General features: G+C 31.4%; 2 protein-coding genes across 3 annotated transcripts; both read left to right on the top strand.

Moving 5' to 3' along the window:
* Window positions 1-1,893: 1,893 nt before the first annotated feature.
* LOC8273267 (agglutinin-like) lies at window positions 1,894-4,620 on the top strand. The gene is made up of 2 exons (XM_002534174.3): window positions 1,894-2,044; window positions 2,707-4,620. Exons 1-2 carry the CDS (start codon window positions 1,988-1,990, stop codon window positions 4,465-4,467), a joined length of 1,818 nt encoding a protein of 605 aa, XP_002534220.2. The 5' UTR covers window positions 1,894-1,987; the 3' UTR covers window positions 4,468-4,620.
* Window positions 4,621-8,635: 4,015 nt separating this feature from the next.
* On the top strand, window positions 8,636-11,664 carry LOC8273266 (ricin-like). 2 transcript variants are annotated; one of them, XM_002534175.4, is made up of 2 exons: window positions 8,636-8,762; window positions 9,714-11,664. In XM_002534175.4, the coding sequence occupies exon 2, from the start codon at window positions 9,747-9,749 to the stop codon at window positions 11,496-11,498; it is 1,752 nt and encodes a 583-aa protein (XP_002534221.2). In that variant the 5' UTR covers window positions 8,636-8,762; window positions 9,714-9,746; the 3' UTR covers window positions 11,499-11,664. The 2 variants fall into 2 exon arrangements, with proteins under 2 accessions (XP_002534221.2, XP_025015727.2); XM_025159959.2 differs by having other exon boundaries at window positions 8,650-8,762; window positions 9,718-11,664.
* The last annotated feature ends 12,500 nt before the right edge of the window (window positions 11,665-24,164 follow it).

The raw sequence follows: 24,164 nt of genomic DNA, 5'->3' as shown, positions 1-24,164 counted from the left end.
TAAAATATATTTCATTAAACAATGCATTTTCTCTTTAAAACAATCCATTTGAATCTTACTTTATAGGAAGACCTTGATAGATAAAGAATGTATTAGATATATATATTTTTTAGATGCTCTAAAGATTGCATTAGAATGAAATAAAACTTTTTACTTTTAAGATTTTTGCTCTTTAAAATAAAAAGTACAAACTTTGATATGTTTTATATAACCTAAAAAGAAATTATAACACGTGAGTTTGAGATGTCTTATATAATTTACAAAGATATTTAAAGAGCATAAACAGTAAAGCAATAATACTTAGGTGATGAAAATACCTCACTTAGTACTAATACAACAAAGCAAGATATTGAACAAATCTTAAATTTTTGCAAAACTGAACTGAAGTAAAACAAAAAATGCATAATAATAATATAAATTTTGGAACTTATTATAGCTGGAATATGCCAGTAAGCTGAAATAAATTGATACTAAGGACACAATAGAAACACATGCATCTGCAACCTAAGAAGAAATTGCAACCTATCGATGCATAAATATACATATTCAACGTATATTGCGATGTATGAAAATAAGCGAATACTTATCATTTGGAATTTATTCCAAAATTGGATCATCTTGCTGAGTTATTCAATTAATAATAATAAATATATTTCATTAAGAAATAAAAAATTTACCTTTTCCTCTTTAAAACGATTTATTTGAATGTTACTTTATGAGAAGACTTTTTATAATAAAAAAACTTGATATATAAAGAATGTATTGGATAACGTTTCTTTAGAGATGCTCTACAGATTGTATTGCACTTAAATAAAACCTTTTACTCTTAATATTTCAGTATTTTTCAAAATTATTGCTTTTTAAAGTAAATAGCTCAAACTTTGAGAAAGTCTTATGCAAACTAAACAGAAATTGTAACCTGTGAGTTTGAGATGTCTTATACAATCTAAAATAAAATTTAAAGAATATAAGCTTTAAGATGTCTTTTTTTTTATAATCAATTTTATTTTGAAAAACCACCAAAGCAATAAAATTTTAGGTGATGGAAATATCCTACCTAGAACTAATAAAACATAGCAATAGATTAACAAATCTCAAATTCTTATAAAACTGAACTGAAGTAAAACAAGAGATGTATAATAACAAATCTTGGTACTTGTTACAGCTAGAATATGTCACTAAGCTGAAGTAAATTGATAATAAGGACACAATATAAACACATGCATCGGCCTGCAGCAACCTAATAAGAAATTGCAACATGTCGATGCATAAATACACGTATCTTTATATGCTTATATGAGTATTTTAATTTGTGTACGTGTATTCAAATGACTAAAAATAAGCTAAAACTTGTCATCTGGAAATTTTTCAAAATTGAATTATCTTGCTAAGTTATTCAATAATAATAATAAATCTATTTCATTAAAAAATAAAAATTTATCCTTTCTCTATAAAACAGTCCATTAGAATCTTACTATATATGAAAGCTTTTCATAATTGAAAAACTTGAAATATAAAAAATGTATTGGATGTGCTTTTTTTTTTTTTTCTTGAGATGTTATAAAGATTGCATTGGACTGAAATAAATTTTTTTACTTTTACTTTTTAGAGTTCTTGCTCTTTAAAATAATAAGCACAAACTTTGAGATGTCTTGTTAGAACCTAAGAAAAGAAATTACAGTCCGTGATTTTGAGATGTTTTATGCAATTTAAAAAGAGATTCAAAGAGCATAAATTTTGAGATGTCTTATACAAATTTTTTAAAAAAGTTATAATTTATTAACACATAGACACATATTTTTATATATTTATATGATCATTTTAATGTGTATTTATATATAGATGAAAGAAAATAAGCTAATATTTGTCGTATAGAAATTGTTTCATAACTGAATTGTCTGATTTATTGTGTTATTAAATTAATAATAATAGTTATATTTTATTAAATAATAAAAGATTTAGCTTTTCTCTATAAAAAGGGGAAGAAATGTGGTCACTAAAACCATCTCATATTCCTCCGCTTTCTTCCTCAGCTGCTCACTTTGTAAGTATTACGACTTTCTCAAACTTCCTACTTGTTTTCAATTAATGTTATTCTACCTGACTTCATATATATCTCTTTTCTTTTGGGATCATTATTACTGCTACTGTAATGATCGAGAAAAATCTCTTCTTCTTATCATTATGACTTCATATATCATCATCTTCTATCACTCCATATAATGTTTTTGATTTTATGATTCAATATATTTATAATTAAGTTCTATCTTTAAACGAGAGCAACCAATTAAAGAAACAAGAGTAAATATATATAAATTGTAAGGTATTATTTGTTTGATTTAAATCATTAAATAGCTAGATCTTCTTTTTCTTTTCTTTTTTTCTTTCTCATCCAAAGTTTATGAATTGCAGGCTATTAGTAATATAGATGGTAGAAAGAAAAATTAAAATTAAAACTTCTTCAATCATCACAAATGAGAATACCGACTAAACTATGTGATTTTGGTAAAAAATGCAAAGCAATATTATAGATTTTACTAAGGTGACACTAAATAAATAATCAAGTTTCTCTTTATAATTAATTTTACAAGTTCACTTTTATTGATAAAGTATTTGTGGTCTTCTTTATATAAAAAAATGTATTAATGTTTTTCTGTATTAATTTTATAAGTTCATTCTTATGAAAATGCTAATGTATTTGGACAGCTAATAAAATTCCAAGAATTGCTGCAATCAAAGATGAAACCGGGAGGAAATACTATTGTAATATGGATGTATGCGGTGGCAACATGGCTTTGTTTTGGATCCACCTCAGGGTGGTCTTTCACATTAGAGGATAACAACATATTCCCCAAACAATACCCAATTATAAACTTTACCACAGCAGATGCCACTGTGGAAAGCTACACAAACTTTATCAGAGCTGTGCGCAGTCATTTAACAACTGGAGGTGATGTGAGACATGAAATACCAGTGTTGCCAAACAGAGTTGGTTTGCCTATAAGCCAACGGTTTATTTTAGTTGAACTCTCAAATCATGCAGAGCTTTCTGTTACATTAGCACTGGATGTCACCAATGCATATGTGGTCGGCTGCCGCGCTGGAAATAGCGCCTATTTCTTTCATCCTGACAATCAAGAAGATGCAGAAGCAATCACTCATCTTTTCACGGATGTTCAAAATTCATTTACATTCGCCTTTGGTGGTAATTATGATAGACTTGAACAACTTGGAGGTCTGAGAGAAAATATTGAGTTGGGAACTGGTCCATTAGAGGACGCTATCTCAGCGCTTTATTATTATAGTACTTGTGGCACTCAGATTCCAACTCTGGCTCGTTCCTTTATGGTTTGCATCCAAATGATTTCAGAAGCAGCAAGATTCCAGTACATTGAGGGAGAAATGCGCACGAGAATTAGGTACAACCGAAGATCTGCACCAGATCCTAGCGTAATTACACTTGAGAATAGTTGGGGGAGACTTTCCACTGCAATTCAAGAGTCTAACCAAGGAGCCTTTGCTAGTCCAATTCAACTGCAAAGACGTAACGGTTCCAAATTCAATGTGTACGATGTGAGTATATTAATCCCTATCATAGCTCTCATGGTGTATAGATGCGCACCTCCACCGTCGTCACAGTTTTCTTTGCTTATAAGGCCAGTGGTGCCAAATTTTAATGCTGATGTTTGTATGGATCCTGAGCCCATAGTGCGTATCGTAGGTCGAAATGGTCTATGTGTTGATGTTACAGGTGAAGAATTCTTCGATGGAAACCCAATACAATTGTGGCCTTGCAAATCTAATACAGATTGGAATCAGTTATGGACTTTGAGAAAAGATAGCACTATTCGATCTAATGGCAAGTGTTTGACCATTTCCAAGTCCAGTCCAGGACAGCAGGTGGTGATATATAATTGCAGTACCGCTACAGTTGGTGCCACTCGTTGGCAAATATGGGACAATCGAACCATCATAAATCCCACATCTGGTCTAGTTTTGGCAGCCACATCAGGGAACAGTGGTACCAAACTTACAGTGCAAACCAACATTTATGCCGTTAGTCAAGGTTGGCTTCCTACTAATAATACACAACCTTTTGTGACAACCATTGTTGGGCTATATGGCATGTGCTTGCAAGCAAATAGTGGAAAAGTATGGTTAGAGGACTGTACCAGTGAAAAGGCTGAACAACAATGGGCTCTTTATGCAGATGGTTCAATACGTCCTCAGCAAAACCGCGATAATTGCCTTACAACTGATGCTAATATAAAAGGAACAGTTGTCAAGATCCTCTCTTGTGGCCCTGCATCCTCTGGCCAACGATGGATGTTCAAGAATGATGGAACCATTTTAAATTTGTATAATGGATTGGTGTTAGATGTGAGGCGATCGGATCCGAGCCTTAAACAAATCATTGTTCACCCTGTCCATGGAAACCTAAACCAAATATGGTTACCATTATTTTGATAGACAGATTACTCTCTTGCAGTGTGTATGTCCTGCCATGAAAATAGATGGCTTAAATAAAAAGGACATTGTAAATTTTGTAACTGAAAGGACAGCAAGTTATTGCAGTCCAGTATCTAATAAGAGCAGAGCTATTGTCTTGTGCATTCTAAATTTATGGATGAATTGTATGAATTAAGCTAATTATTTTGGTGATCATACTTGATATCTTTTTGAATAAAATAAATAATATGTTTTTTCAAACTTATAAAACTATGAATGATATGAATATAATGCGGAGACTAGTCAATCTTTTATGTAATTCTATGTTGATAAAAGCTTGTCTCTTAACTCAGTCAATTTGTATCCAAGTAAAAAAACAAATACAATTGAAGAAAAAACTAAAAACTCCACATGTTAGATATATAAAATTATTTTATACAACACAACACAGTTGAGTAAGACGGATCCGGTCAAATTATCTATTGGTAGAGGTGATTATTCAAGGACCCCATCAGGTGTAAAGTTAATGACCAAAAGAAAGGTCTGTACCTTTCCCTGGCTGGTACTTAATTCCGACTATTCGGAGTTTTTCAACACGTTGGATCAATTCAAGAAATTCACTACGGAGTAGTGGCTGGTCCTTGCATTAAATTCAGTAATACTTGCTTGAAATTTATAAAATTTAATATATTTATTTATAAATTTAAAATTTTAAAATTTTAAAATTAAAATTAATTTAAAATTATTCTTAAAGCCAACGTTGATCACAATATTAAGGCCACAGTTAATTCAATGAATAAACATAAAAGAAAATAAATATTAATTTATTATATTTTAAAAAGAAATTAAGATATTCTTTTAATCGCTTTAAAATATAATAGAATCCAAATATTACTTATATCACCACTTCTATAGAACTTATTTGGAGAATTTATTACTCATAAAAAAGAACTATATAACTTAGGGTAAGAAAATAATAAAAAATAATTAAATTCCTTAATTTATCCATAAACATAAATATCTGAGACTAAATTTTTTTTTATATATATATGCTTAATTTTGGACACATATAATTTTTGTTTGGATATCTGTACTTGTTTTTGATAAATGGGATTCAAGTTGATGTGTAATTTTATAATTTTTTCTATTAATTTATTGATTAATAATTTACATTCCTAATTAAATACTGACTCCAATCTTAAAAAATAAAATATTAATTAAAATTTTATATTGTATAATTAATAAATAGTTTTTTAATCATATAATGATACTAATTCTATCTTATGAAATAGTATATTAATTAATAAATTAGTTTCTAATTATATAATAATTCTAATTCTAGAAAATAACATCTAGAATTATATTTTTAATATTATATTAATAATAAATTTAATTTTTAATTATATAATTAATTTTTAATTCTAAAAAATAGTAATATCAATTATGTTGATAGTATTAATTCATATAATACTAGTATTAATTAATAAATATTTTAAAATTTTATATTATTACACTAATGTAAATTTTAAAAAATATTTTACAATAATTGGTCTGCTATTATTTTTAAAATATTATCAATTAATAGTAATAATAAAAATTTTATTAAATTAGACCTATCAACTTGATTTATAATAAAAATAATTATAATGGTCATATAATACATGAATAAATGATTAGTTTTAATTAAACATAAAGAATTTAAATGGGGTTGGTGAAATGCATCAAGAAGGAATGTGGATTTTTTAAATAAAATGTGAAAGATGGATCTAATAGGAAATGCACTTGAACATCCATTATACAGGCACGTACTAAAACCGGCAGCATTTGGGAACATGGAACTTCCGTAGGATTGGGTAAAGTAGATTCGAATTTGTGGAAGATATGTTTGTTTAATGTTTCATGATTGCTGTTTCGGTAAAATGTGTATTACATATACATACATTTCTTTCAAAAAAAAAAAAAAAAACGTTTTTCTTCCAACCAATGGAAGCATTTGGAACTTCTTTTTTTCCTTCTTTTTCCTCCAAATGTGAAAGATTTATTAGGAAGTGGTGCACTTAAACATCCTACTAGACAGGCACGAACTAGCACCAGCGTAATTTACGTTAGTGAATTTCCTAGGATTGGTCGGATAAAGTTGATCTGAACTTGTGCAAGATATTTGTGTTTTTCCTTTTTTAATTAATTAGTGTTCCGGACTGATTTGTTAGAATTTAAACTAGGCTAAGATATGTTTGTTTATTTAATGCTTTCCTGATTGATATTAAATGATTAATGTAATTATAAAAATTAATTATTAATAAACTTTATATACAAATAAATTAAATAAAATTATAATTGGTTCAAGCATCTATTACAAATAGAATGAATATACTACCAAGACTTGCATAATCATCAAGTTATCCGATCACATTGAAAATTCGTCCCATTTCGTGAAACAATGGTATCTTGATACCACTAACAACAATAAGAACAAATTTTAAAAAATTAAAAAATTTAATCCATATCCAATACCGTCTCCTCTTAATTTGTTACCGAGACTATCCTAAAAGAAATCTTTTGTCTCTCCGTCTCCATTACATTTGTATTTCTATTAATATTATTTATTATTAAATTAAATTATTTAGCTAAAAATTATTAAGACCTTTTGAGATGATAAAAAGAGAAAAATTAAAATCCCATTAATATAAAGATTTTTTTAAATCTATATAAATATAGAAATTATATATCAATACAGTCTAGAAAAAAGAAAAAGAAGAGTTCCTCTGAATTTTCTTTTCCATTATCAAGTATGCTAAAAATGGAGCTCATAATATTCTGTTCCTTAAATAAAAACTTAATCAAAATATAAACAAAATAATCAAAAGTTAGTGTTATATGTTACATGAATCTCTTATTTTTAGAAATGTAATAACTGAATGTTAGATTTTAGTTTTCATTCTTTAGCCCACTAAGGTCTTTTTATTAGGGTCGTTGATGTAGCTTAATTCTATGATATTCAATTGATTTAATTTGATTTTCTCTATATATTAAGGGGTATTATTAATCTTATTTCTTTCAAATACTTAGTTATTATTTTAATTGATTTAATATTTCCAATGAATAATAGGAATAAAAGCTCATGATAAGTCAAGGTAATAAATTTTATGAGAATATAGCTTAAATGGAAATAATATAACTTAATTTGTATGGTTCATTGTTTATTCATACAACTTAAGGAGTTGTTTGTTATTGGACAATAGAATAATTAAAATTAGTAGACAACGAAAAGAAATGCTAAGAGATTTAAGATTAATAAATCATTATTAAACAATTACAATTGAATTATCGAGAATTAATCAATTGAAGGAGAAATAGAGTTAAGTTAATTTACCACAGTGCTTTATTATAAATCTGTCTTTTCTATTTTTAATTTCTATAATTTTATTATTTTCTTGTTATATTAGTTCATTTAAGTAATATTAGAATTAAAATATTTTTCTGGTAATAGAATTGAAATAATATTATACTTAATAATAGTTGTCATAGGAAGAATAATTTATTTATAAAATAAGTACAAAAAGATAACATGCGGTTTTATTGTTTTTATAATTTTTAGTATATATTTTTTTCAAAAGAAAGAAAAGTATGTGGTTATAAATTATAATAAAAATGTCTCTCATATTTAAAAACTTTTCGACTCTCATAAGTTTAATTATTTTTACGTTATTTGTATCGGATAATATGAATTTATAAATTAATAATTTTTAATTTTGTTACTTTACCATCAAATCAGAATAAAAAGTCACTGGTATGATGAAATTGATTTAATGCTCAAATAATAATATTTTGAGTTATTAAATTCTAAATGCATATTATCAAATACAAGTAAAATAATAACGAAAAAAGATTAAAAAAAAAACAGCACTCATACGAATCAAAATATTTTAAATGTCACAATTTGTAAATACATATTTTTTTATTTAAAAGAATTATAGTAAAATTATAATATAATACTAACGTGCGTTACAATGATTACCTCTCTATTAGTAGGTAAATATTGGATTGAAAGAATTGTTGATTATACTTGAATTCTTTTTTTTTTTTTTTATTAATTTTTCTTCAACCAACAAAGCTATCAGCAAAGTGCCTTCTTGGGATTGGAATCCTTAAATAAAAATAAAAGAAATTTTCCCTATAAAGGGAGATGATGTCTGATGCAAAAGATCAGACCATCTGTTACTCTCTTCCCAGAAAAAACATCTCTTGCTTTTCTTTAAAACATAGAAGGAAAAAGAAAAGAAATCACCTCTTGCTCTAAGTTGGTAATTAGTGTAAGTGATGCAGCTATTCTAAATCTTTTGAGTACCCTTGCATGCATGTATATTTTGAAGTTGTCCCTTAGGAATTAATCCAGTTTTCCATCTTCTCTTTTTTTTTTTTTTTTTACTTTTTTTTCTCTCACAGAAGGTAATTATTTGCAGCTAATTTAACTCGACTTGTTAATTAGGTGCCTCTTAACTTTCGAAAAACATTTATACTTACATTTCTTTTATTTTCTATATTAAATATTTTAATTCTTCAATCAATATTATTATTCAAGTTCTTACTTTAAATAACATTTTTCACTGATTTGCAAAATAGTAACTCTTTAGTCTTAGAATGTTAACAATTGAGTAAATAAAATGTTGCTTTATTAAAAATTTGACGCACTAAAATGTTATTTTATTTCAAATACTGAGGGAGTAAATATAAAGAATATATATATTTTTTAAAAGTTAATGATGATTCAATCAATTGTGAAAAGAAAAGAAAAAGAAAAAGAAAAATAAGATATAGATGTTAATCCGTCAAAATTCAAAGAAATTTCAGTAATTTGCTCTATTTTATTTTCATGATTTACCGGTATCGTTTTCCTTTCCCCTTTTTCTATATGATTCTAAGATGATCCAGATAATTAATGGGATTCACCACACCATTAAAGACACCTTTTTCAGGATCCAATATTTTATTAGTTCTGGTTACGTGGTATCTTTTTGCATCAATAATATGGACTGGCCAGCCATTTATCCATCCTTGAGTTTTTATTCATTTAGAAATGGATGATCTCACTTCAATTCAATTTAATCTTTCAATTTGTTCTTTTGTACTAATGCTATATGTTTGTTCGTCTTCATCAAGCATTCTTATTTTTTTCTTTTTAGCACATTCTTGATCAAACATTTACATGCATTTTTATTTGATTAATAAGCCATATATAAGAGAATATTAATGTTTTTGAACAGCTAGTAAGATTCCAAGAATTGCTGCAGTCAGAGATGAAACTGAGAGGAAATACTATTGTAATATGGCTGTATGCGGTGGCAACATGGCTTTGGTTTGGATCCACTTCCGGGTGGTCATTCACATTGCAGGATAGTAATAATAATAAATTGCTAAAACAGTACCCAACTATAATTTTTACCACTGTGAGTGCCACAGCGGAAAGCTACAGAGACTTTATTAATGCTATGCGCAGTCAATTATTAGCTGGAGATGACGTGAGACATGAAATACCAGTGTTGCAAAACAGAGTTGGTTTGCTAATAAACCAACGGTTTGTTTTAGTTCAAGTCACAAATCAGGCAGAGCTTTCTATTACATTAGCAGTGGATGTCACCAATGTATATGTGGTTGGCTACCGTGCAGGAAACAATGCTTATTTCTTTCAGCCTGACAATCCGGAAGATGCAGAAGCAATTACTCATCTTTTCACAGATTCTCAAAGTCGACAACCATTCTCCTTTGGAGGTAACTATGATAGATTGGAGCAGATTGCAAGTCAGGGAGGTCGAAGAGGTCGGAGAGAAGATATCGAATTGGGAATTGGTCCAATGGAGGAAGCTATCTCAGCGCTTTATCGATATACCACAGGTGGCGTTCAACTTCCAACCTTAGCTCGCTCCTTTATAGTTTGCATCCAAATGATTTCAGAAGCAATACGATTTCAGTATATCGAGGGAGAAATGGGCAGCAGAATTCGGCACAGTCGAGGTTCTGCTCCAGATCCTAGCGTAATTACACTTGAGAATAACTGGGGGAGACTTTCCACTACAATTCAAGAGTCTAACCAAGGAGCCTTTGCTAATCCAATTCAACTACAAAGACGTAATGGTTCCATGTTCTATATATTCGATGTGAGTAAATTAATCCCAATCATAGCTCTCATGGTGTACAGGTGCGCTCCTCCGGCAGCATTGCAGCACCCTTTACTTGCAAAGCCAATGGTATCAAATTCTAATGATGATGTTTGTGTAGATCCTGAGCCCACAATGCGTATTATGGGTCGAAATGGTCTATGTGCCGATGTTAGAGATGGAGACTACCGTGACGGTAACTCGATACAATTATGGCCTTGCAAATCTAGTACAGATGTGAACCAGCTGTGGACTTTGAAGAAAGACGGTACTATTCGATCTAATGGCAAGTGTTTGACCACTTGCGGTTACAATCCAGGACACCATGTGATGATATATGATTGTGATACTGCTATAATTGATGCCACCCGTTGGCAAATATGGGACAATCGAACCATCATAAATCCCATATCTGGTCTAGTTTTGGCAGCAACATCAGGGAACAGTGGCACCACACTTACAGTGCGGACCAACATATATGCCACCAGTCAAGGTTGGCTTCCAACTAATAATAACGAACCGTTTGTGACATCCATTGTTGGTTTATACGACCTTTGCTTGCAAGCAAATAGTGGAAACGTGTGGTTAGAGGAGTGCGTAAATAAAAAGGCTGAACAACAATGGGCTCTTTTTGCAGATGGTTCAATACGGCCTCAGCAAGATCAAAATAACTGTCTTACAGGTGATGCTAGTACACAAGGAACAATTGTCAAAGTCCTCTCTTGCAATTCTGGATCCGCAGGCCAACGATGGATGTTGAAGAATGATGGTACCATTTGGAATTTGTACTATGGCCTGGTGCTGGATGTGGCAAATTCGGATCCGAGCCTTAAACAAATAATTATTTGGTCTTTCAATGGAGACCCAAACCAAAAATGGTTACCATTACTTTGATGGACTGATTATCCTCCTAGTCGCTTGCAGTGTGTGTATGTCCTGCTATGTGCATTGTTGCTTAAATAAAAAGGACATTGTAAAATTGTAACTCAAAGGACAGCAAGTTATTGCAGTCCAATATTCAATAATAGTAAAAGCATAAGTCTTGTGCTTCCTTTGTTTATGACAAAGAAGGATGAATTGTATGAATTATGTTCTTAGAATTTCTCCAACTATTGCCATGTAACACCCGTACCTGAGAAGAAGAAGAAGAAACTAGAAGTTATAAAATTTATTATATGCGATTAGAGTAAAAAAAAATTATTTTAAATGGGATAATTTATAAAAGATTATTATTGAGAGTTTTATTCTCAAAAGGATTTTCAAGTGCAAGATAAAGAAAAGGAGATCTATTAAACTATCTTTAATTAGTTTGAATTGCAATTAACTAATTAAGTAATTTATATAAAGAGCGAATTATCTTTTTGTAAATGTCATTCTGTAATTCTTCAATTTGAATATATGCATCAAATATTATATTTGAAAGCTATAAAAATATTTTATTTTTATAAAAAGAATTTATGATGGCAAATGATAAATTTTTTAATTAGCAAATAGTAGTGGATTTATTTGAAAAGGGTTAATAAAATTGATTAACTAAGTTAATTAAGTGTTAGGATTAATTTAATAATTAATTATGAGATAGGAGCTAAAAATATAATTGAATTGATATGAGATTTAAATGGAGAAAATATTGGTTGGTATTTTTATAAATAAATATATCGATAAGGGTATTAAGGTAATTCTTAAATTAAAAGTAAGGTTATAATAGTAAGCTTATATTTTCCAAACTGTAAATTAAGCCAAATTTAAAGGATTAAGAATCTATTTGATAGAACAAAGAAAAGATTAAGGACTAGATAGAACTTAACCTGGGCCAAGATAAATAAAAGATAAAATAGAGGGACAAAAAGTGTTTATAGAAAGAACAAAAAAGAAAAGAAAGAGAGGAATGGAGAAGAAGAAGGGGAAGAAAGAGCTAGGCTGCCAACAATGGCAAATGGAGAAAGAACTCATCTGAGGTGCGGTGGAATTGGTCGGAGATAAAGAGGCATTGGCAAGCATGGTAGCAGCACTGACGGCAATGAACGACAACGTCAGGCAGCAAAAATGGGCAAGAAAGCACAGCAACTCTTTGATGCATTTTCGACAACTATAGCAGCTGTTTTTGGTGGCGATCCACTTGTTTGAGCATGGGGTTTTATATGGGGGCAGCAGTAATGGCAATGATGGCTGAAGGAGTGAGATTCGATGAAAGAAAAGTTGTGTAGACAGTTCATTTTTTGGGCTTTTCCAGCCATTTCTGGCGATGTTAGATTGATTAGAACACACCATCAAGCTCTCTTGTCCTAATCTTTTCGATAACACTAATTTTGTGGCGATCGGACTCTATTAGAAAATCAACAGTTAAGAACTGTCCGTGATGATTCAGGATGATTAGGGGCTAAATTGAAAACCCGATGCTAGAACCATCATTATGCATTATTTTGATTTCGTAGACGTGCTCAAATTTTCAGTCGGACTCCGATGGCCAAAGGTGAATCAACTGATTTTAGCACGCGTCTAGGTAATTCCTTCAGCTTCATGATTTGAAAAATTATTAATTAAAAATATACTAGTATTAATTTGAGAAAATATCTTTGAAAAATTAAATGTGTTATTAAAATTAAGTAAAATTGAGAAATGTGCTAAATTTTATAAAGGTTCTATTATTAGTTGTTTTATAATATTAGAATTGTGAAGCTAATTAATTAGAATTACTAATTTAGTGACCTTAAAGCGATAGCTAGAAATTTAAATAATTTATTTAAATATATGCGATTGATATTTGAATTAAGTGATTAGTCTATAATTAAATTTAATTTATTAGTAAATAATTGATATAATGACTGTAATATTCGGAAATTTTCATTTAATAATGTTACTATTAATAATTATTAATAAATTAGTTTTTATTTAAATTAATTTTAGCTTTATTTTTATTCGGTTTAATCAGAATGATTTAAATATAATTTTAAATTTTAATATTAGACAAATAAATGAGTTATTTATCTATACCCAAATAGTTAAAATTTTAAGAATTAGTTAAGTAAATTATTTGAAGAGTAAATTATATTCTTGATCATTCGAATTTCTCCAAATACATTTACATAAATAAAATTATATATAGGGAAATTATGGAAGAATTTGTAAAGGATGTTTTTATAAAAGAAATTTTTTAAAAAATTGGTATTTTAATTAGCTAGTGGTATTAAATTTTAAGTTGGAAAATAGTTAGCAAATTGATTAATTAAATAAATTGTGTGTTAGGACTAAATTAGAAATTTATTTTATGATGAGGATTAAAAGAATAATTTTATTATTATGGGAGTTTAATGAAAATCTGTAAGTTTGGTATTTTTATAAATAAATATGTCGGCCAGGGGTATATATTTAATTGTGTATTTTCAATAATTCTAACTTGGCCCAAATTAAATAGTTAGCGGCTTAATTGAAAGGCTGAAAACAAGGTCAGGGGTTAAATTAAAATTTTATAGGGTGAAATTGTAAGTAATTAAAAAAGTTGAGGGACCTAATTGTAAGAAAGGGAGACTTCAGGGATCAATTGTCGATATAAAAGAAGGGAAAGAAGAGTCGGGGAGAGAGAAAGAAGGCCATGAAAGAGGGAAGAAGCGGTCGCATCGTCCGGTAGGTTGGCGAATCGCCGAGCACGCGATGCCGGCCGGCGGAAGCGCACAAGGAAGGCAGCGGCTTCTAGGCATTTTTTCGGCTGATCCAGCGGCCTCACGGTGGCACCGCTTCTCGGTGAGAGCTCTCTTCGGCGGCCACTTTGGTGGTCGAAGGAGGGAATTCTAGTGAGGTAATGGGGTTTTCTGGCTTTTTCAGCAAGCTTTGGCGGAGGATGGATGATCGAAGGACGTATCCCGACTCTCCTTAGCTCAAGCTTCACAATGGCACCGGTTTCCTGGTGATCGAGCTTCATTTGCAAATCGACGGTCGAGATCGTCTGTAATCTCTCTGGATGATCGAGGGTCGGATCGGAAAATCAGAAGCAAGGATCGTCATCAGTGCGTCATTTCGAGTCCGATAGTGTGTTCGGATCGTCAATCGGACTCCGGCGACCAGAGGCGAGTCGATTGAGCGATCGAGCATTTCGGTAATTTTCTCTGGCCCGTTGTTTTAAGAATTCTTTGATTTAATTTATGCTTATTGATTTGTATTGAGTATTAGATGATATTTATGAGTCAAAAATAATTGTTTGTCGGTTTGTCTGCCCTCGTGTTTTGTGTTGTGTGGCGGAGTCGGGAAATAGTGAAGTCTGGGGATCCGATTCCCGTTGTTTTGAATTATTGGATATTTGTAGTATTTTCTGGCAGGTCTTGGACCCGATTTACAAGGGATAAATGTCCGTATTGTAGGGGAGGTTCTCCTGAATTTTCAGTAGAATTTACCAGAGTCGAGATTCTTAGACAGTTACTCCTAGGAATCTAGACCTAGGGTCAAATTATAAATTGTTCAGCATTATTGATAAATTATTTTTCGTGATTAGATAATCCGTCTGTTCGGCTCGCTCCAACCGAGGCACCAGAGCAGAGCTAGGAGGTTGCCAAAACTGTGAGTTAAAGTTATATATCGATTATGCATGTGTCATACATAAATCTTTGATTGCAATTACTCATTTAATTATTATTCATTTGTATCATGCTTTTGATTACTATTCATTTATATATCATTTCCTTTATCATTGAATTTATTATTACATGATGACACGAGATAGGACGACAGTAGAACGCATATAGGATCGAGAGTGATGGAAAAGGTAAATAGGTAAATTTGAAAGGTAAATATTATGACTTGCTCTGGTCGAGCATCGCTCTCTAGGCTTAGTAGAGTGAGGTTGCCGGAGTAAAGGTCCCTGGTCGAGCATCGCTCTCTAGGCTTAGTAGAGTGAGGTTGCCGGAGTAAAGGTCCCTGCTCTGGGCACCGGCTTATTTGGAAATCTAAGTGACCAGACTAGAGGTAAGGTCCCTCGTCGAGCTTTGCTCTCTGGGCGCCAGTCTTATTGGAATAAGAGAGCCGAAAAGCTAAGGCTGATAGTGAATACTAAGTGACTGGACTGGAGTTAGGACTCTGGTCGAGCTTCACTCTCTAGGCGCCAGTCCTGTTGGAATGAGATTAGTCGGGATGTTAGAGTTGAGGCTAGTCGAGATATCAGTATTGAGGTTGATCGAGATATTAGTGTTGGGATTAGGATTCTTCTAGAGTACTCCGTCCCGTAGGGTGTGAAATCTTTTTTAGTTAATTTAAGCATGATATGACACGATTATTTTTGCATGACTTAATTTTTATTTTAAATTAAATAAATGTGTTATTGAAGTGTTTACAATTTTTTTTTTGGATATATGATTTTAACTCACTCTCGAGACTGACAGTCTCAATTTACTGTTTTTTTGGATTCGTGACTGTTAGTCTTCCTGTGACTCTTAATCAGTAACCCGACTCCTTCATTATCGGGTGGTGTATTTGATTTAGTATGTTAATTTATAAAATCTTAGATTTACTGCAGTAGTAATAGTAGATGTATCAGTTGTAAATTTTCTGAGTTTCGGATCTCGCCAAATTCTTCTGGCAGACCGAATTAATTGTGTAAAATTTAATAGTTCCGATAAATTGTGGCAATTACTAGCATTAATTGAGATGACATTTGTTTAAGTCAGTGAGTGTCAGGCTTACTATGGAATTCGGTGGTCTTACGCCTACCCATTCCCTAGTGCTGATCACAGACCCACAAATAGGGTCGTAACAATGATAGAATAATATCTTATTTATTTATAATAAATAAAGGCAATAAAATTTATATATTAAATAATTAGAGAAAATAAGCAGAATTAATATCAATTAAAACATAAATAATATAGTTGGAATAAAATAATTAGTTTTGGTATGATGCTTGATTTTTGAGATAGATCAACTATTAGATTTTAAATACTTAAGATTAATTATAATAGAGAGTAAATAATATATTAACATTGAAAAATAAATTAATAGTAGTAATAATCATTATTAATATAATTATTGATCGATACAGAGGGGACTAGTTATGATGAAATTTCATGTGCTAGAAAAATGATTAGATATGGTAAAATAATTATTAGTTAGTTGCGTATGATATACTACTTGATCAGAAGGAGATTAAATTTGATAAAATTAATTTTTTTTTTGAGAACTCATGAAAATGTGTTGTTTGAATATTTATTACAGGTCTTGGACTCCTTTTTATAGGAGAAATTAGTTTGAATTATAAGTGAGATGCTGCTAAATTTTTGGTAAAATTAGTTAATTGAAATAGATAGATAATTAATAGGATTATGCTAAAATAATATTAGGATTAGAATTAGATTTTAAATATCAAATACTAGACATTGATTGAGGATTATTAGAAACAAAACTTAAGATTAATTATAAAATATGTTTGTGCATGAAATTTTAGGATTGTACGCTCGAATAGCAATCGAGAGGAATTTAGCAAAAAACTTTAGTGAAGGTATAAGTGGTCGAGTCCTTCATACCAGGTGAGTAAATAAACTTATAACATTATAGTAAATATATACACATATTTTATATAATAAATGCTTTATATTATGAAATTTTCTTTAAATAAGGAAAAATTGAATTAGAAAGATGAAAAATATTTTCTATACTATTTGAGAGCGAACAATAGTGTTTTAAATTCTTATTATTATTATCAAAGAAAGTACTCACTCATTAATGTAATCTATATAATCACATTTTGGATGTCGAGTGTTAATTGAAATATATTATCTTTGAGATAACGCTCAATATACATACGTTTTTAGGGCGTATATTGGGTGGTTACCTGTTGGGGGTGTTGTCTGTGTGTGTATGACAGGAATTTGCACTTTGGTGCTACCAAGTTAGATATCTGTTGTGTTCAAAGCTACCAGAGATCAGCATGAGATATTTATGAATATGTACAGCGTTTTATTATATTTCTAATTATTGATATTATTATAGTTATTGTTGTTGTTGTTGCTGTTATTATTATTAACATTACTGATAAGGATAATAAGTGGTTTAATTTTACGGTTCTATCCTTTGACAATTTAACCCGCTGGATTTATATTCACATTTTCTTTTAATTATTTAACATATGATGCATAACTCTTTATCTATTCTCTTTGTTATTTGTTTATTCTATCACTTAGTTTTACTCAGTCCTATTTTTTTGCCACCAGTATTATGCAGAACGTTAAGAGTTGGATCAGAATAAAAGCTGTAGCAGTTAAAGTTTCGCGTTATTAGATTTCATCATCTGAAAAAATAAAAATAAAAAATTAGATAATTAAGCTCCATTTGAACAGGACAGTTACATGCGAAAACAATTTATGTTCCTCAGCAAATGCAAAAAAGCCATCCTCAATGAAATGAACAAACAATGTTCTCGTAGCCTAGTTGATCTTTCATCTTAAAAATCCGTAGTTCTCATAGCTTAGGTTTTTGAAGCTTGCCACCACTAATACTTGAAGGTCCATGCATTTCCTTCTTGATTCACCCCTCCTCCTCCTTCTCTTCCAATGGATGATTTCACCATGAAGAGGTCAAGTATAACACCTGTAATCTGTTTCTACTTTTAATATTATCATTATTCCTATTATTACTATTAGATATAATAATTTATAATCATATTTGTTGGTTTCAGTATAATTATATGGAGCTATAATTATATATATACAAAACTATTTACAATTTATTTTAATCTATTTAAAATTACATATATATATATATATATATATATATATATATATATATATATATATATATATATATATATATATATATATGTATGTTTGGTATCGAGCCAATTGGGTTCCGGGATTAGAAGCATATCTACATTATAAAGATTTTACATTCATTTTAAACTCGCATCGGGTTTCCTATAGAAGTAGTTCATTTCATTTTATGCGCAATAGTAAGTCGGAGGCTGGTCCAGCTTGTCTAGAAAGTTATTTTGGTTTAGGTTAAAATGAATTTAGAACCTTTCTTCCCATAGATCTTCTTCTTTCTCAAATTCTTCCGCCTCTGAATCATCGAGGTACAAGGTTCAGTAAATAGTGAAGAAATCACTATTGAAGATTTTTCAAAGCATATTGACGATTGGAAAATACCCCAAGTCCAAAAGAAACAAATTTATGAGTTTTCAAAGTTCCCTCTCTTCAAGACTGATTTTACAATCAAGATCAAGAAAGAGATATCCAAATTTCAAAGCCTTTTGAAGAGATTTATCTCTTAAATCCAAAGACCCTCCAAAAGCATATGGAAAAGGATTATAAGTATATCCACATAGGTCTAGTCCAGGTAGGTATTAAGCCCCTTACCAGAGAAGGTCTAGATACTTCCATATTAGCCGTCCTTAGGGATGCTAGGTTTACAAATTTCTATGATTCCCTGTTAGGTACTGTTGAGTCGAGCCTCAATAAAGGACCTATTTCTTTCAATTGTTTTCCAAATATCACGATTTCTTTAAACGATAAAAATATTTTAAAGAGCATCGTTCTTCAAATCAAAACTCACAATTACAAAATGCTTGAAGGATCTATTCCGATAGCATTAATTTTCAAAATTCATTACAAAGCTATGATTTCTGCCTTTGGTTCCAAACACAAGCTTCACTCACCAAAAGGAGAAACACTGTTCCTACAAACAGATCTATCCAAATCAAACGCAACTATTCCAAAAACCATTCAATGGAAATACATTACACTTCCAGAAGAATGGATCCCAACCCAACCTACTTCTCCAAAGCAAACAGAACCAAACACAAACCTTAAACACATAGCCCAATATCCAGATGGAAAGGTAAAGATCACATTCAATAGAAAGTCAACTTCCTCTAGATTTTCTGATGATGGTTCTTCAACCTCGACCATAGATATTGGAAGGGTATCCAAAATTCCTTCTGTTATCTATGCTCCTTACAAAGAACCAATTCCATCTCAAACTCAACCCAAATTTTCAACATCTGATGTTCCAAATACACTTCAGAATGTTGATTACCAAAGCAACATCCCCAGACCAGTCTACACTGATCCAAAGAAAGATGACGAAGATATAGAGATAACCTCTACCCCATCTTCACCATCACCATCAGCCATTACCCAAAACCTTGAAGCAGAGATCAACATGATTTCAAAAGAGTTTGAAATTGATAAAAAACTCTTGCATGAAGATTTCTATTCAAAGAAAAACCATCTTAAGAAACTTTGGTTTTTTAAGAATTTTTTAAAAGAAAAAGATAGTATTCAGGAAAAATACTATCAATTTTGCATTCAAAACAAAGCCCAAATCAAATTTTTTGATTGGTTTCAAATTTACTACAAAGAAAATGGTATCCTTTATCCCTTTAAGGATAAGTACATTAGTCCTGTCACAGTAAGGAACAAAGCCCCTGAATGGAAGGTAGGAGAAAACCTAACTGTCCAGTCTGAGCATCCTCCCCTTAGGAAGATAACCATTCCTTATGGAGAGAGTGAGATAGAGGCTACACCTTACAAATTAGTAGGCGAAGACCTAGATAGAAATGTCAAGAACATTGTTCAACAGAACAATTTCTCAAACACCTGTCTAAACACTATAGGAAAGCAACTGGTTAGAATAGAAAACCAGATTCAAAAGCCCCCTGTAGTGGTGACATCTCCAATCCCCAGTACTGATCAACCAAAAGAGTCGAACCAATCAGAGAAGCTTAAAAACCCATTTTTAAAGCCTTATCAGCTTACAAAGCCAAGCCAAGACCATTTCCAAAAGCAAACTGAGTTTGCCAAAGCAGTCAGAGAACAGCTAAGTAGATTAGCAACCTCTGAGTCGTCCAAAAATCTAGTGCCAGATACTCCTCAAAGCAGTAGGAATATCAGTGCAATAGGACAAGCCCAAAGCGATGAATCAAATGATTCAGAGCTTGAAAGCCCCATTCCAAAACCCTTCAACATCAACAGATTAGGAATCCAAGCCCCTAGATTAACCTGGAATACTCCTAGGAGTACTACTCCAGATCTAGGAATTGAAAATAGGAACAACATCCTAACCCAGTCTAGATTCAATGCCTCCTCCGTCTATGAATGGAATATAGATGGAATGTCTGAGTACAACATCCTTGGTCTCTTGCAACAGATGACCATGGCAGCCAATGCCTACAAAACCCAAAGTGGTACCTCCGATAGAGCCATTGCTGAGCTCCTGATAGCTGGATTTTCTGGCCAGCTTAAAGGATGGTGGGATTATCATCTCACTCAAGCACAGCAACTCCAAATCCTAGGTGCTATCCAAACCACAATAGAAGGAACTCCCATTCTAGATGAAATAGGAAATCCGATTGAGGATGCAGTATCAACTCTAATCCTCACTATTTCCCTTCATTTCATAGGAGACCCTTCTCTGCTTAAAGACAAAAATGCCGAGCTCCTTAGCAACCTTACCTGTAAGAAGCTTAGCAATTTCCAAAGTTACAAAGACACTTTCCTAACCAGAGTCATGCTTAGGGAAGATTCTAGCCAACCTTTCTGGAAAGAAAAGTTCTTAGCCGGTTTACCTAAGATTTTAGGTGAAAGAGTTAGGAATACCATAAGAGAAGCCCATAACGGTCAAATCCCTTATGATTTCTACACTTATGGTGAGTTAGTTAGTCTAACCCAGAAAGAAGGTTTAAAGATTTGTCATGACCTTAAGCTTCAAAGACAGCTCAAATGGGAGATGGAAAAGACTAGGCAGGAACTAGGTAGTTTCCCGTAACCGGTTGAGTATAACCCAATAGAGCCCGTGTCTAGTTGCAAAGGGAAATGCAAAGTTGATTCTTATTCAAAGTCTTTCAAAAAGAAGCGATTTTCCAAATATAGAAAGCCTTCTAAAAGCAAGGAGAATTTCTATAAAAAACCATCTTCTTCCAAATTTCATTCTAAATTTCCAAAGAAAGATTCTAAAAAAGATTTTTCAAAAATTACATGCTTTAAATGTGGTAAGAAAGGCCATATTTCGAAGTATTGTAAGTTTTCCAAAAGACTTCTTGAGCTTCAAATAGAAGAAGAAGTTTTGCAAAAGATTTCTGCTCTTCTAGTTGATTCATCTGAATCAGAGTTCTCAAACAGTGAGGAAGAATTTCAAATTGATGAAATCAAAACCTCAACTGATTGTTCTGAGACAGATTCAGAGAGCTCTTCAAAGAACATTAATATGCTCACTAGGCAACAAGAAGCTCTTCTTGAGGCTGTAAAGCATATTAGTGATCCTCTCATTCAAAAACAGGTTTTAAAAGAAATTTTAAAAACTGAATCTCTGGTTCCTTCTTCTAGTAAGAATACTTATGATCTTACTACGATTTTGGACAAAGGGAAGAAGTCAAAAAACCCTCTTCCTACTGTTCAGGAACTCCAGAAGGAGATTAAAACCATCAAAACAGAACTCAAAGAGTTGAAAGAAAAATAACAAAATGATTCTGTTTTGCTCCAAAGCCTGATCCTCAAGCAGAATAGTGATTCTGATTCTGATGAGGAAAATGATTTTCAAAACCTTGAAGTTTCTGAAAATGTTCCTGAAAACTTTATTAATGTTTTAAAGGAAATTACTTCAAGAAAATATTTGATTCAAATAAAGCTTGTTTTCCCTGGTGATTTCCAGATAGAAACCATCGCGTTGTTTGATACAGGAGCAGACCTCAATTGTATCAACTGCGAACTGGTTCCTAGAAGGTTTCATCAAGAAACCAAAGAAAGGCTGACTTCAGCCAATTCTTCAAAAATTAAGATTGCTGGTAAAACTGAAGCCGCAATTCTTAATAGTAACATTGCTTTAAAGAATGTTTTTATTCTTACAAAGGATCTTCAGCAAACTGTTATCTTAGGGACTCCGTTTATCAATTTGATAACTCTCTTTAAAGTGACAACTGCTGGAATCATTTTCAAAGCTAAAGATTCAAAGATTATTTTTCCTTTTCTAGAAAAACCAAAAAAGAGAAATTTGAATCTTATCAAAGCACATTCCATTTACAATTTTGAAATCATTGCTTTGATCAAAGGTAAACAAACCCATCTTTCTCATCTTCAACAAGATGTGGGTTTGAAGAGAATCCTAGATCAACTGCAAAATGATTTTATTCAAAGAAAAATTTCTGATTTTCAAATGAAGATTGAGAATGAACTCTGTTCTGATCTTCCAAATGCTTTTTGGAATCGAAAGCAACATATGGTAGATTTGCCATATGAAAATGATTTTTCAGATAAGCAAATCCCTACTAAAGCCAAATCCATTCAGATGAATGAGTCTTTAGAAAGCCATTGCAGATTAGAGATTAAAGATCTTGAGTCTAAAGGTTTAATTTCAAAGTCTAGATCACCTTGGTCTTGTGCAGCTTTCTATGTCAATAAGAATAGCGAGATAGAAAGAGGAACTCCTAGGCTAGTGATCAACTACAAACCCTTGAACAAAGCTCTTAAGTGGATTAGGTATCCTATTCCAAATAAGAAAGATCTTTTACAAAAACTGCATTCTGCATTCATCTTTTCAAAGTTTGACATGAAATCAGGATTTTGGCAAATCCAGATTGATCCAAAAGATCGTTACAAAACGGCATTTACAGTCCCATTCGGCCAATATGAGTGGAATGTGATGCCTTTTGAATTAAAAAATGCCCCTTCTGAATTTCAGAAAATCATGAATGACATTTTTAATCTATTTTCAAAGTTCTGCATTGTCTACATAGATGATGTTTTAATCTTTTCAAATTCCATTGAACAGCATTTTAAACATCTAGAAACGTTTTTCTATGCTGTTAAGAAAAATGGTTTAGTGGTTTCAAAGTCTAAGATATCTCTTTTTCAAACGAAAATTAGATTTCTTGGTCATTACATCTCTCGGGGTACAATTACTCCAATTGAGAGATCCCTTGCATTCACTTCAAAGTTTCCAGATAAAATTTTGGAAAAACCCGACTTAAAGATTTCTTGGTAGTTTAAATTATGTCATGGATTTTTATCCTAATTTAAACTGTCTTGCAAAGCCTCTGTATGATAGGCTAAGGAAAAACCCTCCTCCTTGGTCTGATCAGCATACAAAGATAGTACAAAGCATTAAAAAATAAGTTTTAGAAATTCCTTGCTTGCATCTAGCTGATCCTTCTGCATTTAAGATTGTAGAAACGGATGCATCAGAGTTAGGATACGGTGGGATTCTAAAGCAAGTTCAAAATTCCAAAGAATGTATTGTCCAGTTTACTTCTGCTCACTGGAATGATACCCAAAAGAATTATTCTACTATCAAAAGGAAATCCTTTCGATAGTTCTCTCAGATTTCTAAATTTCAAAGCGATCTTTTAAATCAAAATTTTTTTTAAGAATTGATTGCAAGTCCGCGAAAAGAAGTTTTACAAAAGATGTCCAAAATATAGCTTCAAAATGATTTTCCGCTTGGCAAGCTATCTTATCCGTTTTTGATTTTGAGATTGAATTTATTCGAGGAGAATCAAATTCTATTCCTGACTTTCTAACCAGAGAGTTCTTACAAAAACAGGAGTGATACAAAATGCCAAGAAAATCGAAGTCCAAAGAAGAAAAGTCC

Source organism: Ricinus communis, chromosome 8, assembly GCF_019578655.1.
Source record: "Ricinus communis isolate WT05 ecotype wild-type chromosome 8, ASM1957865v1, whole genome shotgun sequence".
Lineage (NCBI taxonomy): Eukaryota > Viridiplantae > Streptophyta > Magnoliopsida > Malpighiales > Euphorbiaceae > Ricinus > Ricinus communis.
This window is presented reverse-complemented; position numbering and strand designations above follow the sequence as displayed.